The sequence below is a fragment of the Lagopus muta genome, chromosome Z, assembly GCF_023343835.1.
Source record: "Lagopus muta isolate bLagMut1 chromosome Z, bLagMut1 primary, whole genome shotgun sequence".
Classification (NCBI taxonomy): Eukaryota; Metazoa; Chordata; class Aves; order Galliformes; family Phasianidae; genus Lagopus; species Lagopus muta.
Window position 1 is genome coordinate 41,690,063 of NC_064472.1, and position 17,499 is coordinate 41,707,561.

Sequence of the window (17,499 nt, forward strand, 5' to 3'; positions counted from 1 at the left end):
AAAATATTTGTTCTCTGTTCTTTCTGGAGACTTGCATTTCACTTTGTATATAAAATGTATTATTTTTAAATAAGCAATTTTGATTATGACTCTACATCTTAATACGATGAGAAAGAAGAGAAAATTTGCTTTAATTGGAAGGGTGCAAGAGAAAGGACAAAGTACTCATACATTTTGATGTTCAGTCATTTCTGGAAGAAAGACCTTGATTTTAATACTATGTTTTAATCAAGAAAATAAATAGAAAATTCAGTTTGCTGTAGAACAGCTGCTTTAAGTATTTTAGATAAACTGATGTTGCATAACTGTAGTTGTAAGGTACTAAACAGGCTCTCCGAAATTAAAGTGTTGTACAATTTTGCTTAGAACTCTCTCTCTGAGGATATGCCTTACTTGTTTCTACAGTCAGCTCTGAAATCACAAGTAAGGAAGATAGGAGTATGCTAAAGAATTGAAAATAATTTTGATTTGTGTGAAAACTGAACACTGTCTACTTGAGTGTATGCTGTAAGCTTCAGAATGACTATAGCAAGTAGTTTCGTAATTTCCCATCTACTGAGTTTGTAGGTAAAACATAGCAAAAATATAGCTGTTCTTTTGAGAATCAGCATGCTCAAATCTCCTCTATTTCTTTCATCAGTAGCCTTTCTGATTTCTTACTCTTGTTGCCTTCAGCACTTCTCAGACTCTTGCAGGAACCGATTTCCACTGTACTAAAAGAAATGGAGCTGTCATTCAGAGAATAAAAAACCTTGTTCAGTTAGTGCTTTATTAAATCATCTGGGGAGGCCTTATACCTGAAATCAAGACTGTTAAGGCTGCTTAGTAGCTCTCAATACATTTCTGTTATCTGTTTATGAATTTATTTACTCTCTAGAGAACTATAAATTGGTGTACAGTAAATGAGAAACAAAACACCTTAAGGTGTATTCAAATTATGTGGGTTTTTTTCAGAAAATATTTTCTTACTGTTGTGATAGATTCGGGTCTGCGAAGGCATATATGCTTTTTTTTTTTTTTTTTTTTTTTTTTTTTTTTTTTTTTTGTGAATTCTGGTGAATTATCTGCATTATAAGCAGCAACTGAAGAACTCCATGGAGTTGATTTTTGTTGTCTTATATAGGTTGCATGATGAGTGAGCAAGGATGTTTGTATAGGAAGCTTTCTGCCTGTTCTTTGGCCTAGGATGGAACTGCTTAGCTTGCTAACCAGGCAGTGTGAACTTTATGAGGCACCCAGTATTCATTGCAGTTGACTACCTTTCTTGAGTGGTGGAGCCACTGGAAAAATTTCTGCTCCAGGGGTGTACCAAAAGCAGAGCAGCAGTGTCCTGTGCCTTACAATGAAGCTGTCATCTTTCTGCTTATGAATCTTATTTTGCATACTGCACTATAGAGTCTTCTAGCATGGTAGCTTAAATGTCTCTTAATTTACAAGTAATATCAAAGACTACACTAAATTTTGAATGGAAACTTCCTTACTGAAGAGATTACTTCACTTAATGGGATTAGGAGATATGCATCATACTGTCCATTCTGAAAATGAAATCAGAACATATTTCCTTTTGTATCTTTCCCGTATGTGAGGCTTTTTCTATTATAGTATCTTTGCTTGTTTCCATGGTGTTTTCACTTTTAATGTTTGGGTTGGTTTTGCTCAGGAAATTCATGTCAGCAATTGAACACGAAGAAAATTCACTCAGCTCACTTACGTTATTATCTACAAAAATATTTATTTAAGAGTTTTCTTCCCTCGTTGTATAAAATTATATTAGCTGTATACAACCTTGTGTGTTCTGTATGATTTCATAACAACATGGTTCTTAAAGACAGAGTTGCTAGCCTTCCCCTCAGTTCAACATCTTCATGATGGTGTCTAGCTTCAGACAATTACCAGGGACTTGTGCAAATGCTGAGGGTAAATACTTTCCACCTACACTGCTTGAAGAAGTCTTACTTCACATTTTCCTTCCAGTGGATAAATTAACATTTTGTGTTCCGTGCAGTCATACATCATGACACTGGTCTCATAGAGATCTGTGCTCCTTTACCAGTGCTGTGTATCTTTTGCCTTCCTTAATCTTGCCTCCAATTCTGTCCAGGGAACAGTATGTATATGTATATAGCTCTGTATAAAAACACATATGCACTCCTTTCAACTTGTTTTTTATAATTAGCAAAATCATAATGTTAATCAATCTCTTGTTACCATCACACTCTCAGAAAAGGCATTTTATCTCTTGTAAATACTGGGCCAGTTTCCAGGCTCTTCTGCATACCAGTACTAATCAAGAGTAACTAATTCTGTGTAAGTTAAAGGAGTCATGCCAGTAAATAAAAATGAAATTGTCCTGTTGCTGTGAAAGAAAGAATTCTGTGTGCAAAGTTACGCTTTCAGCTTCTGTATTTTCTAAAGTATTAAAGCTTAATCTTATAAAATAGAATACATGATAATTTCTGGCCAATCATTTTCATAAATGGGGTAGTGCTATGGCACAATGGTTCTCTTGAAGCTTGCTGTTCAGTAAGGTTTTCTTACATAGATAACAACAAGGATCATAAGAGATGGAAAATAAGCAAGCTTTTCTGAAATACATGCTGTCAGAAAGACGTTTTCCTGGGAACACATTGTGAGAAGGCAGAATGTCTTGTTGAAAACACCATTTACCAAATCAAGTATCAGCAACCCTCCAGCATGTAGTGCTGCCTCAGAAGTGACTCACTGGAGGATTATAAAATACTTTTATCACGCGCAAGGCTAGTAATGACATAACACCACTAACTTCAGTCAGTGATTTAAGGTGGGAAACAGTAGAATCAGAAGAATGAAACAGCTTTTAGAACAGGAAAACACCTATGAACTCACTTAAGTCCACTTTATTCATGCCACTGATGTTTTGTTCTCTGAAGTATGGTTTCTGTTTCTATCTGTGTAATAAATTTGCTCTAGTTTAATTACAGTTTAAAACTAAAAGGCTGTATGCCTGTGAAAGATATGTTCTGCATAGATTGTCTTTCATAGTGTCCATTTACTTTGTGTTAATTTCCTGTGCTACCCTAGTAAGTTTATCTTTTTAAAAATAAAATATTTAGCATTGGGCATTTTTAATTTAGTAACGGATGAATTAGCACTAGGTAGTTTCTTTATCTCATAAACTCCTAAAAGTACTTTTCCATCTCATTCTCGTTTTACTACCTTTTTATTGCCTCTGTGAAGCTGCATTATTCATAGCTTGCTCTTATTTACTGGTAAACTTGCTATCTTGTCTTGAGTGTTCCCTGAATGTGCATTTGATTTGGTACCTTGTGTTATGAAAATGATCTTCTTCAGATTTACTACTGAGCAACTGCTTCATCCATCTGCTCAAGTTAATTATTTTCACCTGGTCCACCTTGAACAGTGTTTCCTGATTATGATAGCTACTACCAACAGATGTTTCAGAATACTTGCAACTTTTTGTGAGCATCAGGAGAACACTACCATGATTTCTGATTCTGAATGAACAGTGGAAGATAGCCTGATCTTACAGTGCTAAAAATACTTGTATTTAAATATATTTTTTTTTCCTCTCTGATCTGTTTTTTTTTTTTTGGGGGGGGGGGGGGGGGGTACACAGTATTTCTGGTTTTGTTTATACATGGCTGGTTTTTGGATCATCCTACTTGAGGAAATAGACTGCATAGCTGAAGGAAACCCGTAGCAAAACTTCACTAAACTATTTTTAAAAAATGAAGTAAAATGTAGTTTGTGGATTCTTCTGAATCAGTGTAGGTAATATCTTTCTGTGATTTCATAAATTTTAAAGGATGTTCTAGCAGCAGCTCAAGTACTTAATATGAATAATAATATGACCTATGAATAGCATGTTTTCTAATGAAGCCATTTGTTACTAAAAAGGATCCTGACTTTTGCCCGAGTTATAAACTTTATAGATTTCCTGTTTCCTTTTGCTAAGAGAAAATGAAAAATGAAGGGGTAGATCTGTAGCAGAATGCACGATAGTTTAGTGGTTATAGTCAATTATTAACAATCCAAACTAATTCAAGCAATTTTTTTACAGAATGATCTTATGTTTCTAAATTATCTTTAGCAATTATTTACTCAAGTTTTACAGACGGTATTAGAAAAATGTTCAGCAGAGAAATTTCTTGCTGGATGAGAGTGTAACTTAAGGCTTGGACATACACTGGTTCTAGTTATGTTTTATTTTGCAATTTTTCTGTGTAGGTGTATATAATAACTGTAGATGAGTGAATAGCAACACTGGGACAGTAAACAAGAGACTCTTGCAGTGTTTGCTGAGATATGGTAAATTTGTGGGCACTGGCAATAAGAATGACCTGCTAAGTAGGTCACTCAAGCTTGTAATTTGGGGGGAAAAAATGGGGAAGAGTTATGAAAAGGGATAATTTTCATACTTGTTTAATTAAGTTAAATTGTGACTGTTAGAATCACTTCAAACTTGGTAATAAGTACTAGTCGAAACAAGTGTGCTGCTGCTTCAATACTGAAGTTTGCTAATCTCCTTATTTTTTATCTTTTTTATCTGAACAATGAGCCTTTTTTGTATGTTTTCACATCATTGCAGAGAATGACTGATATTTGAAGTGTAATGAGTTGATACTTGAGAAGTAATCTGAAGAAAGCATAATTTCTACTTATAAAACTAATTATTCTCGTACAAGAAAAGTACATATTGAAGAACAGATGCTTCCCCACAAGAAAAAAATTGTTTTATTTTGCTATTAACCTCCTTGGAGATTAGCAGATAAAAATATCCTTCCAAAGTCCTTTAAATTTTGAGTTAGCATATATCAGCAATGTAAATTGATTAATGGATAATCATCCCTAAGGATAATAAGTCAATAAGGAAAAATTTTGTGGAAATGAATCATTAATTCTGTCTTTCTTCAAAAATTAGCAAAAAAATCATTTTACTGTCAACTTCACATCTGATTATCTTAGAATATGGGATTTTGGAACGCACAGTATAGCACTGTAATATGCATAGTTGCCAGCTGAATAACAGAGAGGAAAAAAAATACACAAAAAAACATTCTATTTAGGTAATAATTATGCATCTGCAAGTCTTTGCAGATAGAACAAAGGGGAAAAAAAATTATCTTTTTGTGGCAAACACAAAAAAAAAAGTAATAAGAATTATTATTATTTAAAAATAAAGGTTATTGTCACAAAATGGCATTTTAATTTATTTAGATATTCCTCTAAGTTGCACATAATATTGCTAAATAAGGCCCAACACTTACATATTTTTGTTTGTTGAACAATTAAAAAACTCAAGAAAATTGCTTATATAAAATGGTAAGTCACCGAGTTTGTTTCAGACATACACATTTCAAATTCAGTCATAGCTTAGAGTGTTGTTATAGTTTGGGTAAGTTTCTTTGGCATTGCATGCGATTTTAGAAGTAAGACACAGACACTCATGATAAAAATAGCATTTGTATGAATTGTTGTATGATCCCATTCTAAAATTGGAAAGCAGACTTCCTCATGTTTGGCATTTGTACTGCTCAGTAACTTGGAGGTAGAAGTTTATTTTTAAATGTTAGACTGGAAAATACTGGCCAAAGCATTTTAGTGCCTCCCTTGTTCTAATTTCTAAAAGTGATTATTAAATATATATATATATAAAAGATAATTATAGGAATCTCAGTTTAGGCAATAATTGAACAATTCAGAAAAAAAAGTCATTTGGGGATTTTTAGCTGGAAAGGACATGCAGTTAGGTTGAGGAGTATACTTCACTGGATTTAGTTTAATGACCTGCTAAAATTGGCTTAACCCTCCAGTCAAAAGTCAGATTTTCACAGATATCTTTAAGTTTTCCTTCATTCTACCTATCATCATTGTGTGTGTCCAGCAAGGAGGAACAAAGTGCATTTGAAATAATGTTGCATTTCTAAAATAACTGTGGACTGGATTCCACACTTTTGTTCATCAGGATCTTTTTAAGTTTAACAAATCTCCAGCAGTCATTCTATTTCCCTTTTTCTATTTGTACTGCTTAACACAAAAGCTGTGTTATGTGCAGAATGACTGAGCTTATCCCTACTAGAAAGGAGTTATGTTTGGTATCTCTAGAACAAAAAGGGTTTGCTGCCTTTTCAGTCAATGCTGGATCAGGTTCACATTCCCAAGCTCCCACTCCCCATCTACATAAGTAGGGGGTGGAGGGAGGAAGGTCCTTTTTTACAGAAGTGTTGAATAGAGAATTGCCAATTATGGACACAGGTGGGCTTGCACAGCAATAAATTTTAATTGACTGTAAAAATATCCTATGAAAAGAAGTTTGCAACCAATTAATTTTTATTCAGTGGAAACAATTCTTAGAGGATTTAATATTTTTAAGCTGTTTTGGAAAGAGGAGGCCCCTGAATGAGTGAAATATCTCAAATTTAGAGACAATTATAATTCATTTTACTGAATTGGACACAGGATATGAAATAATAACAGTCAAATGCTATTTTAGAAAACCATGTTTGAGATATTTCTAGTGCAGGAGAATGGCTGTGAAGCTGACGTAAAAAACTGTATTTGACAGGAATAAGTTGCCACTTTCCCCTCCACAGCAATTGAGGGATTTTGAAAGAAATACTCATCTTGCTGCCTGAAAAACCCCTCTTCTTACTGTAGCTATAGAAAGACATGCAAATGAATGGGAGGAATCAACACGTGGGAAAGGTGCATCTCATGCATATGTATCAATATGTACTATGTACCTGAAGTCATTTTAACGCTGGCCAATGCAACTGTGATCTGTGGATTCATCCAGCCATCTAGTCAGAAGCAACGTGCTCCTGGGGGTTCGGAGCCTCACACTACACTCTCTGCTGGCCAGAGGTGATGACAGAAGCTCTTTGCTCTGGAGTCTGATGCTTTTTTTTCAAGCATTCTGCAAAAACATTGAACTTCTAAGTACTTTTAGAGGGCAGACTGTAACAGAATACCATGTAACAATTTGCTGTCTTCCACCAAAGTTGATAGAAGCGATGTCAAGATCTTACCTTGCTTGTTACACCCTTATCATTCAGCAGGACTTTCTACTCATAAAGATATAGATGATAATCACCTTCTGTTTTATTTGGAGAAAATATGGCCTTCCAGGAACTGCCCTAAATGGGTCTTTCAGCTCTGGGCAGTGGCGGGTTACTTTGGAACAGTGGGAGCTGGCTCTGATCCGACATGGGGCAGCTGCTGGGCTCTGCTCAGAGAGGCCACCCTGCTACAAAAACAGTGCCATACAAAGCTAATACAGAAGGGAATCCTTTTCCAGGATGTTTTAGCTATTCTGTCTGCTCTCCTGTTTTTTTTCTAGGCTCACAGTGAAATTTAAATGCCAAAATGAAGATGTCTTGGGAAAGATAGTTTTAAAAGGCTGACAAACCTATTGGTCAATATAAAAATCAGCAGTAAAAGTCATGGTTCAACTAATGGCTGTTATCCTTAGCATATGGCTTAGCAGCTAATTGGCTTTTGTCTTGAATATGTTTCTTACCTGGAGCTGATGGGAAGGTTTTTGATTGCTTCAAGAGATCAGCAAGACTCAGAGGTCAGTACCCCTGAAAGAGGTATTCTGTTTTTTTGAGCAAGAAACACGGCAGCTTCATTTTCTTTGTCTCTTTATGCCAGAGGAAGAAGGAAAACACTAGTTGTTACACGAGTGCTGCGGGACTGTCCAGAATACATGCTCAAGCATATTTATCTTTGTGGGGATTTTTTCTTTTTTTTTTTTTCCCCCTGTAATTTCAGGTAAAAAAGGAAAAACAATAACAACAATAGCAACAGTAAATAAATACAAAGAACTTTCAAAGTCCTATGTATTTTGGCTAGCTAGCAACTATCCACTGCTCACCAGGATCTCAGTAGATTTTATTATTTATATGATATACACATTGTATGTCATCATATGTATGTTACATATTATTGTTTAGAAATAAGTTGTAAGGATACTATTTTGAGGTCAGAGAAACTTTCTGTATCAGATCATGGATTTGATCTTGGACTAAATAGCTAGTTGTGGGTTTTCATCTTTAACTATGAATTCTTTCCCCACCACAGAGTTGCTAATGGGTATCTGAAGGTTGTATATTCAGTATCATTATTCAGAAGTCATGTTGCAGTGTACTGAAAGTACATCCTCAAAGTGAGTGTTTCAGCAGGTTTTTATCTCTTAGAGGTAGAGATGTTTTTGGAAGAGCAAGTTTGACCTTAACATAACATCTTTATAGGCATGTTTCATTAGAGAATGTTGGAAGCATCATGCTGATCTGGTGGTGCTTACACCACCACAGAGATGTCTGGAGGAATTTTAGAGCATTTGAATTCGTGGTATCAATGTCAATGACCATCTTTCCTAAAATACACATGGCATCAAAACAACTTGTATTCCCACTTCCTTTAATAAAGTTGTCCCCATGAAAACTGCACACAGTCAGTTGGATGGCTTGCTGTTCTTATACGAGCGTATCTTGGACTTGATTTCTTTTTCAGTAATTTTGATCTGCCATTGATATACTGCCTCTTGGAAGTACAGGTTGCCATGTGGCTGCAACAGCTGCTTCACTATTTTCAGTTGAAGCCTACTGCCTCCTCAGTCTCTGCCAAATTCTGGTAACAATAGCATTTTTAAAACTTTGAAATTGTTGCCCCTGATGTTTCAAACCATTATTAATTGTGTTGTGAGCTGCTGGACAAAATCCTTTTTTATATTTTAATTTTCTGAACATTTTTACAAAGGATTGTAAAGCAAGTCTCTTCCACTGAAGTAGATCTCAGTTCACACAGTCTGTTCGGATTGCATGTCTTAAATCATAGAATTGTTATGGTTGGAAAAGACCTCTAAAGATCATTTAGTCCAACTGTCTTATTCTCAGTTTCCAAGTAAGTTAATCTACCAATTTCAACTACTGTTCTCTCACGGTTTTGCCGTAGTTTTGGATTATAGAAAACACAACTACGTAATAGGCCTTGCATTTTATTGTTGTTTCTTTAAAATATTATTTATTGATGTGACAGAAGTGATGGCAGAGTCCAGAAAAGTAGGTGGTATTATTCAAGTTCCATTTAAAAAAAACAAAAACAAAAAACCACTAAGATTATTTTATGATATGTGGAAAGACAAATGTGCAAAATTGTAACTTGCAGGCTGGTGGATCGTTAGATCCTCTGGGACCAAGCATGACATAACAGTGAAGTCCCTAGACTTTACTTACGTTTCACATAGATCTAGGTGTGTACTTGTCATGTAAAATTCAGTAATAGAGAGAAAATCAAAATTCTAGAAAATAAGTGCTGGAAAATATAACTTGGCTGCACTAGTTATTAATTTCCCCTACTTTGCAGAAGCTCTTCTGAAATTCATTTACAATAAATACACTTATTGTCCCCTTTTCAATTACTTTGCTTTTGCTTTCCAGTTATCTGAGGAGTGTAAACCAACAAAACATCATTGATTCAATGTCCACCACAGATAAGATGTCCTACATTTATCAATGTTGAATACTTTAGCATTAGATCAGCACAGACCAGCTGGGATTATAAACAATTTAGGCAAAGGGAATGTGTGTGATTATAACGTTTTATTGATTCATGAAATATTATTAGTAACCATCATAGCCTTAACACTATAAAATCATTTCATGTTTCAAATGAAACAACTGCATGTTGCATAAATATGTTACTGTTCTGTAGACTATGTGCAATCCTGAAAGTTCATTGTGTACTTAGAATCCAGTGTGACTTGAAGAATAGTGGATATGGATATGTAAATCATTGCTTTGTTATGTACTAAGATATCGATCCTCTATTCATCCATTTGGTAGAAAGTGCTACCTCCTCCTCCATAGTTCAAAATCCTGCTGCTTCAAGAATGATCGTTTGCATGCTTTGAGATGTATAAATGCTTCCCAATCTGAGTATTACAAAAGACAGCTTCATTCACAGTCTCCAAAAGAAAGCCTGCGCAACAAAAGGACATATAGATTGAACTAATCTCTTAACTTCAGTTGTGTGGGGATTCAGGAATGACAGGTCATTGTCATATGGACAGAAAAGAGAACTGTTGGTGAAGGGTGAAGCAGTGACTCTCCCTGTAAAATCAGGTGTTCCATCACCCTTTTTTCTAATGTTAGCTCTTTCCTTTTGGGATATGAAAGAACACAGTAGGAAACCAATGTTCCTAAAATCATCTTTATTCTATCCCGTCTGTTTTCCCTGTCTTCCCTCCCCCTCCTTTCATCTCTTTCCATTCTCCCTCTCCCCAAGCAAATTCTCCTAGTCTGATCATGAGCTAAATCAGTAATTACTGAGGCATCAACAAGTATAGTTAGCAGCTGACAGCACAGGCACTGCACTGTGTGGCCACAGGCTCATTAGGCTCACCCTGCTCCTCTCACTGCTTTCTTTAACTCTGCAGTCTGTTCACATAGGCACATTAGCAGTTGTCTTCCGTAGCATTGCAGTTATCTAATTATCTTACAGTAGACAAGTGTTCAAGTTTTTATGTGTATGGCAGCCAGCACAAGAGAACCCCAAATGTTGCTCCATGGGGCATATTACCTCTATAAAAGGTCAGTAACAATTCCTGTTGAATTTCCCTTACTGCTGCGCACTCACTATTGAGAAAATGGGAGCTACTTCTGAGCTTTAATACACTTTCTGTTTGTTTGTTCAGGAGTTTTCAACCCAAGTCAGCCTCAGGGTCTGCTAGTCTGAAAATCAGTGTCTTCTCCAATTTTCTTCCCTAGTTTTCTCCCCCAAATGCTTGACAGGAGAGGAAGTGTAATTATTTAAAGTATTTTGGGAAAATATATCTCACTGTTTCTATGACCCCGTCCTTCCTGTAAGAACTTCTGTGGGAATGTGCAATCTAATCTATTAAATGATTCAAGGAATGTTGGTGGGTTTTGTTGTTGTTTGTTTGTTTTTCTCTTCTTTTACGTGGATGCATTTATTTCTGTTTGCTACTAACATTTTTTTCTTCATATTCTTGTTCATTTTCTTCGAACTGCGTTCAGTCATTCTTCTGCCATTCAAACACTCAGATTGAGAGAAAATTTGTAACAGCTTTTCAGAACTACCATTTAGAAGAAAATGCTTTACACTGTTTTACAAAATAAAAGTATGTTGATGGCACTGGCTTTAAGGGGACCCGTTGAGAGCAAAAAATAAAAATCTTTATTAAGATTTTCTATTGTGATTGCTCTATTTAAAAGTTCTTCTTTGTATAATAGTTCATGGTGAAGTTGCTTCTATTTAAAGCACTGAGTTTGATCTTGGCTTTGATCTGTAGCTTTTGATCTTGAAAGAAGGATGTTGTGGCAGTAAAACAAAAAGACTAGGAGAGACTTTTTTTTCCCCCCTTGTTACAAAGTTAAAGGGATGGTGTCAAGATTTAGCAGGCAGTAATTGGACCTGCCTTTATTTACTTAACTCTGTTTGCAGAGTCCATCTAATTCTATATGCAGGAGAGTTTGCTCGTGCGCATGTTTTTATAAGCTCTCTTTTTTCACAGGAGCACAGCTTTTCTTTAGAAGCTTTCAGAGAATGGTCATTTATAGCACAGAGTATAAATTAGTTCTAAAATGCTGAGAATAACTTAGTCATACTAGGCGTGACTCAGTCTGTCTTGTTTTTAATGCTGAACACCAAACATTAAAAATAACTCAACTTGATGATTTCTGAGATTTTCCATGGCTGACCTAAGTTATGTATCTCCCATCACACTTAAGATAGAACGTGCTGCTCAAAGAGCACAGAAACATCTGCTGAAGGCCCGTGCCTAAATTTAATGACCTGCTCATGCTCTCGTGTTGAATATCAAGTTTTTTTTTCGGAGGCCTCAGTGCTACACTTACCGTGCCGTGATAGGAACAAAACCCGCTGAGCTGCTCGTACTGAGCTGCCCTTCAGAACAGTGAAGTTACCAGTGCAGTTACCAGCTGCGTTCTTCGGCGTCAGGAAAGCACCGGGGGAAGCCGTCAGGCATTAACGGTGCCACACTCCTGACCCAGCCTGCTCGCCCGTCACCGGGTACGCGGTGGTTTTGCGAGGACAGCGTCTTTTTGCTGCGGAGGGCTTTACAGGAGCTGTGCGCCGTGGGGCTCGGGACGAGGGAGAGCCGTCCCGGTGCTCCGGGCTCGGAGGGAGCGCGGGACGCCGGCGGCGACTCTCCAGGCCGGCCGGGGGAGGCGCGAAACTCCCGATGGGGTCACCCCGGAGCCTGCCGGTCCCTACGTCTTTAAGGCAGGCTCCTCCTCTGCGCGGGGTTCCGGGACCGGAGCGGGGGACCCCGCGGAGGTGTTCTATTTCCTACCGAAGGCAGCGGGACGGCTGGGTTAGGGGTAGCTGCGTTCCTCGGGGAGCGGATCGGCTCGGCACGGCATGGCTCCGCCTCACCGTGCGCTTTCTTTCCGTACAGCCGCTGCTGGAGGAGGGCGAGACCTGGAAGGAGTGCAAGCTCGTGCAGCAAGTGAGCGCCGAGGTGAGGAGAGCCGTCCGTCCGCTACCCGCTTCGCCTCGCTTCGCCCCGCTTCGCTCTTCATGGTCCCCTCCCCGAGTTTTCCTCCTGATCTCCTCCCGTGCCGCTTTTGCTTCAAAAGCATCATCGCTCTCTTCCCAGGCATAGAGGCGCTTGTATGGGGGAAAAACCACGTGTTGTTGTTTTGTTAATAATAACAACAACACCGGCTGACGTCGGTGGCTGGAAGTAAATTTCTGATTTGTAACAGAAAGTGTAAGGGATGGAGTGCAGAAGTTGTCCCCAGGATTTTTGCACGCAGGAGTAATAACTTTACATTTGGCAGCCTGGTCTGGCTTCAGACACCTTTTCTTTATTAAAACAAACAAACAGACAAAAAACAACAACCGAAGCACCTTATGCTGAAAGGTGCAGTTTTGCTTTAGCAAAGAAAGAAAGGAAAATAGCTCTTCACAGAGTGGAGAACAGCGTTTCACTTCAGCTGTGTTCAAGTAACTGAGCAGACTACCTAAGACCACATCGTTCAGGATAGGAAAATGCTTTTCCTTTCCCAGTGAAGCAATGGAAAAAATTGTCTCGAGTCTGTTTATAGGTTCTTATTAATGCTGAGTGGCTGCACTCTCATCACATCCTCTTTCTAAAAAACCACTATGGTTTTGAACTCCAGGTCACAAAATGGATTCAGGCAAACCAGAGGATCAGAAAAAGCAGCAAAAAGAAAAGAAAGCAGGACGAAGTTGTTTTTCAGAAGGTAAGGGTTCACGTTGTGTGTTTGTGCAAATGGGCAAAGGGCAGCATAGTGGAAAGATTTTAAGATGATGCTTATAAATTATAAAGAGGTGTTCTTGGTTTCTCTGACAAGGTGATAGTAATTATTTCACTATGTAACTTCTGTGGAAATAAATTATTAGTAGAAAGAAATCATTAGTCTGCAGTTTCAGAGACAAAAATTCTCTGTTTTTGTGTTAAAATTCAATGTTCTGCAGAAGAAAGGTAAGAAGAGCACTCTCATGAGAAGTATCAGTAGTACTTCAGAACAAGAGCTTATCACGGGACCTGCACCGTTATTTGTAAATCTTCAGATAGGTTTATCTGAGAAACAATCTGTGTTGGTGAGCAGTGGGACAGTAGAAGATATGATGCCTGCACTGAAAAAGGTGCTCTGATGATGCTTTTGGTTCTTCAGTCAAAGTGGTTTTCTAAGTCTTACAGATCATGTAGTTGCACTATAATGGAATTCATGAGGGTGTCTTGGTGATTATTTTAGAAATTACTGCAGAGGACTTCTTAAACTGCATACAATCTAAACTAAACTGCATTAAACATGTGCCTTGCCTGTTGTAAATGAAAAACTTTTTTTTTTTTTTTTTCCTATGATAGTCTTATAATACTGACTACTTAAATCACAAAGTAGGGAGGTAAATAATCAACTGGCACTTGTATTAAATAACCATTTTCTGTTCTCTTGAGGAAAAAAATGATTCTAATAGTTATCACTTATGAATAAAGATGCATTTCCAAATGCATTAACAGAATTTTGTGGGTTTATTTTTGCTCATGTTGACTTTAGAAACATATTTTTAATTATCATTTTTTAAAACATTACCTTTAAAGGATCAAAATAGCAGCATGTTGTTTTGCTGTTTCGACAGTGCTTCTAGAATGTATGATGAATCATTGCCGTTTCTGTAGCCAAATTCTTGCTGATAGCATGACTGCCAGCTCCTGGGATGTGTTGCCTTAGTATGGGCATTGCAGTATTTGACAAATGTCCACAAAGTGCATTGTTGTATGTGGGTGACTCAACAGCTCTATAGTGCATTTAAAAAACGCCACCAAATTACATGTCATTTAGAATAAGATGTTCTGTGTTGTCATACATTAGAATGATGTGATCTAAACAGAGATTGCATGAACTCACACCAAGTAATTCAATTTCTGTTTATTTTCAAGTATGTGAATGTTTATTTGCACATTTGCCATTTTTATTTGTTCGTTCTATGTTACCACTGATTTCTTAACAGTTCAAAACTAACAATATGTGAATTGTTGAGCAAAATGCACTGAAGATGGAAATAGCCCTAATACAAGCTACAGATTGCATGCAATTTGAAGTAGTTTTTAAATTACAAAGGATGAAGTAGGTCCGCTGTCACATTTTCAACATGGTCTTAAAAGTACTTTATACTGTCACAGCCTCTTCATTTCTTATTATAGGAAAAAGCTTTCTCAGTGCAAAATCCATGTTTGCTGATAAAACTCAATCTGTATTTGAAAGGTTGTTCAGGTCCCACTGTTAGAAGATTTGAGCGACAGACTTCTAGTATGTAGACTAATCATATTAGAAATGCAAAAAAATAATGTATTATACTATGAAATACCCAATTATCAAAAAACAATATTGTTGCAAGATCTGTGAATGTCAATATGAATTAAAATTAAAGGTAAGAATATACATTTTCTACTAGTATGTGTAAGTATTAATAATTCTTTGAGATTCAATGCACAGTCACAGAACTGCATCTGCAGGTTGGTCAACCTCCTGGGAACAAAAGGGCACATCAGTGACCTTACATTTGATAATGAAATTATTATAGTAGGGGTGAGAATTTTTATATTCTCTAGGATTTTGTTCATTGCAATGATGGCTTTTCCAGTGATAACAGAGAAGAGGAAAAGGAGCGTGATTTTCTTGGCGCTGGCAGAGCTTTTTTGCAATACTAAAATTGAGACTTTGGTTACAACTTATCTTTCAGTACAGACTTACCAGCCAACGTAGGTGGTACCCAGCCAGTTTATATGTTCCAGTAGTATTTTTTAACTTTGTCTGGGTACATATTGGCTTGTAGCAGAAACAGTGTTGCACAACCGATTAAGTACTTTGTGAGCAAATACGAAAGTGAACAAATTTGTAATGAAAAAAGGATGGAGAAAGGACTGAAGAAAAGGAAAACAAAGATGAGATAAAAACATAAGATGAGGAGCAGAACAATAAGGAAACAGAAAAGTAAGAGCTGGTATCAGCTTGTATCATAAGTGCAATTACAGTAAGGTTACTGGCCTCTTCTGGTATAACTAGAAAACCAAGCTAATTTTCCGTATGCTTTCAGAACAAGCATGAACTTGCTAAAGCTTACCTTCAAAACTTTCATGTTCCTGTTCTTTTTTAATGTTTTAATTTGAATCCACTACACCGAGAATCAAAGCAGGGACCAAATCTGAAATAGATATCTTGAACTTACATACAGTGCAGAGCTTAACAACTAAAGAAAAAACCCTAGAGTGTTCTTCAGATAGTGTTTATGTGAATCATTTTCAGAACCTTTTTGAATTTGGTTAGTTTTACAGAACTCTAGGAACCCTACAAATTGTAATTTCAGGCTCTTAATGCTAAATATTTTCATCTTTTAGCTGTAAACATTTATTGATTGTTTGGGAACTGTAACTATATGGCTCAAAACTTTAGGGTAACACTGCCCGAAAGTTAACTTGAAAAGCACTTGATAGCAGTTGTGCCTGTGTTTAAAAAAAATAAAAATAAAAATGTATGGAGTTTTTGTTGTCACCATAATAATAATAATTCAAAAAATTAGTCCGCTTCTGAATCCAGTATTAGCTGTATCTTATTTGCAGTACTGTTGTGATAGAATGTCCTTTGTCCTTTTTAATAATCCCTGCTGCTATTAGAAACTATTGTAGCATGCCGTGTTTCACAGCGCGCCTCCCTAATACATATTATGATGCATGTTATTGCCACACTTCTAGAACAATGAAGCAACCTAATGATGCACCCATTCCATTTTCAGAGTCAGACATGACCATTTCAAAATTAGGAGAATTCAGACCAGCATGGCCATGTGCTAAAATAGTTTGAGGTTTATAGATAATGACATTACTTCTAGTTACAGTACTTCAAACCACCTGCCATCCTTCTTCCATGCAGTGAAAGTTTAAGGCCACTTTAATGTAAGACATGAAGTTCGTACAGGAAAGAAAAAAAAAAAACCTTCTAGCAGAAGGTTTATGTTTGTTCTGATTGGCAGGAAGAATTGGTTACACTCCTGTGATAGAACAATATTTGGCAATTGGCCTCACTGGAGGTATTTTAATGAGGCTGTCTTTGTGCATGTTATCACAAGATGAATTACTGAAACTTATGAAGTCTTTTTAGTCTACTGAACCCCTTTTTTTTGTGTATGTGTGTGGTTGCTATGTGTGCCTTTACATCCTAGCTCACAAGTACCTTTTGTCTTGAATAAAACAGGAAATGGAAAATGTGATAATAGATTTGTTCTTTCCAAAATAACAGAAAAACAGGATTTGACAGGATTTGATTGCTTTTAATATTTCTCAAATGTCTCATCCGCCATTGCTTAATAAATTCTGAGCAGTGATCAGTGAGTTTGGGAGTAAGGCAGAAAAGCGTTCATCTGGGGGCATTTGGAACTGGAGCAACTTTTTGCACTTGAAACTAGTACTTCATTAGCTACCTTCTACAGAATTTCCTAAAAAAAAAAAAATAATAATAAAATAAAAATAAAAAAATAAAATTACTTGAGAATATACAGTTCTGGAGACAAGTGGTTCAAGTTCTCCATGTTACTGATTCTGAAGGCTCCAAAGGAGCTGTTAACAATCTTCCTGCTCAAACATGCTTTATTTCGGTATTACATTTGTTGCATTTTAGTCTTACATTTATTAAACTTATTGTTGACAATGTGTAATAATTTTTAATAATGATTCTTTGCAATCGATATCAGGCTGTCTTTAATCAGTTTAGATTATATTCAGGTATTGTATAGGAAAGGCATGTGTAGTTTTTCCTAAGTGTAGAATTTATCATTTGAATTTAAAGAAGTATGATCACAGAAGGCAAAGGCTAGAGCCTTTACAGAACTAATTAAAGATTTGGAAGTTCTCATTCTCCTTTTTGATAGCTGTAGTTACTCAGTAGTGGCCACAGATTTACTCTTATAATACTGACCCTCCTGCTTGCC

General features: G+C 36.7%; 1 protein-coding gene across 7 annotated transcripts in view; it reads left to right on the forward strand.

Moving 5' to 3' along the window:
• The window catches only part of LOC125687230 (aminopeptidase O (putative)), a 177,492-nt gene that overhangs the window by 98,583 nt on the left and 61,410 nt on the right, over positions 1–17,499 (forward strand). For all 7 annotated transcript variants that reach the window (XM_048932153.1, XM_048932152.1, XM_048932156.1 and 4 more), the window contains 2 exons: positions 12,443–12,505; positions 13,170–13,253. In XM_048932153.1, coding sequence (XP_048788110.1) covers positions 12,443–12,505; positions 13,170–13,253 — 147 coding nt within the window. The remainder of the gene's footprint in view (positions 1–12,442; positions 12,506–13,169; positions 13,254–17,499) is intronic.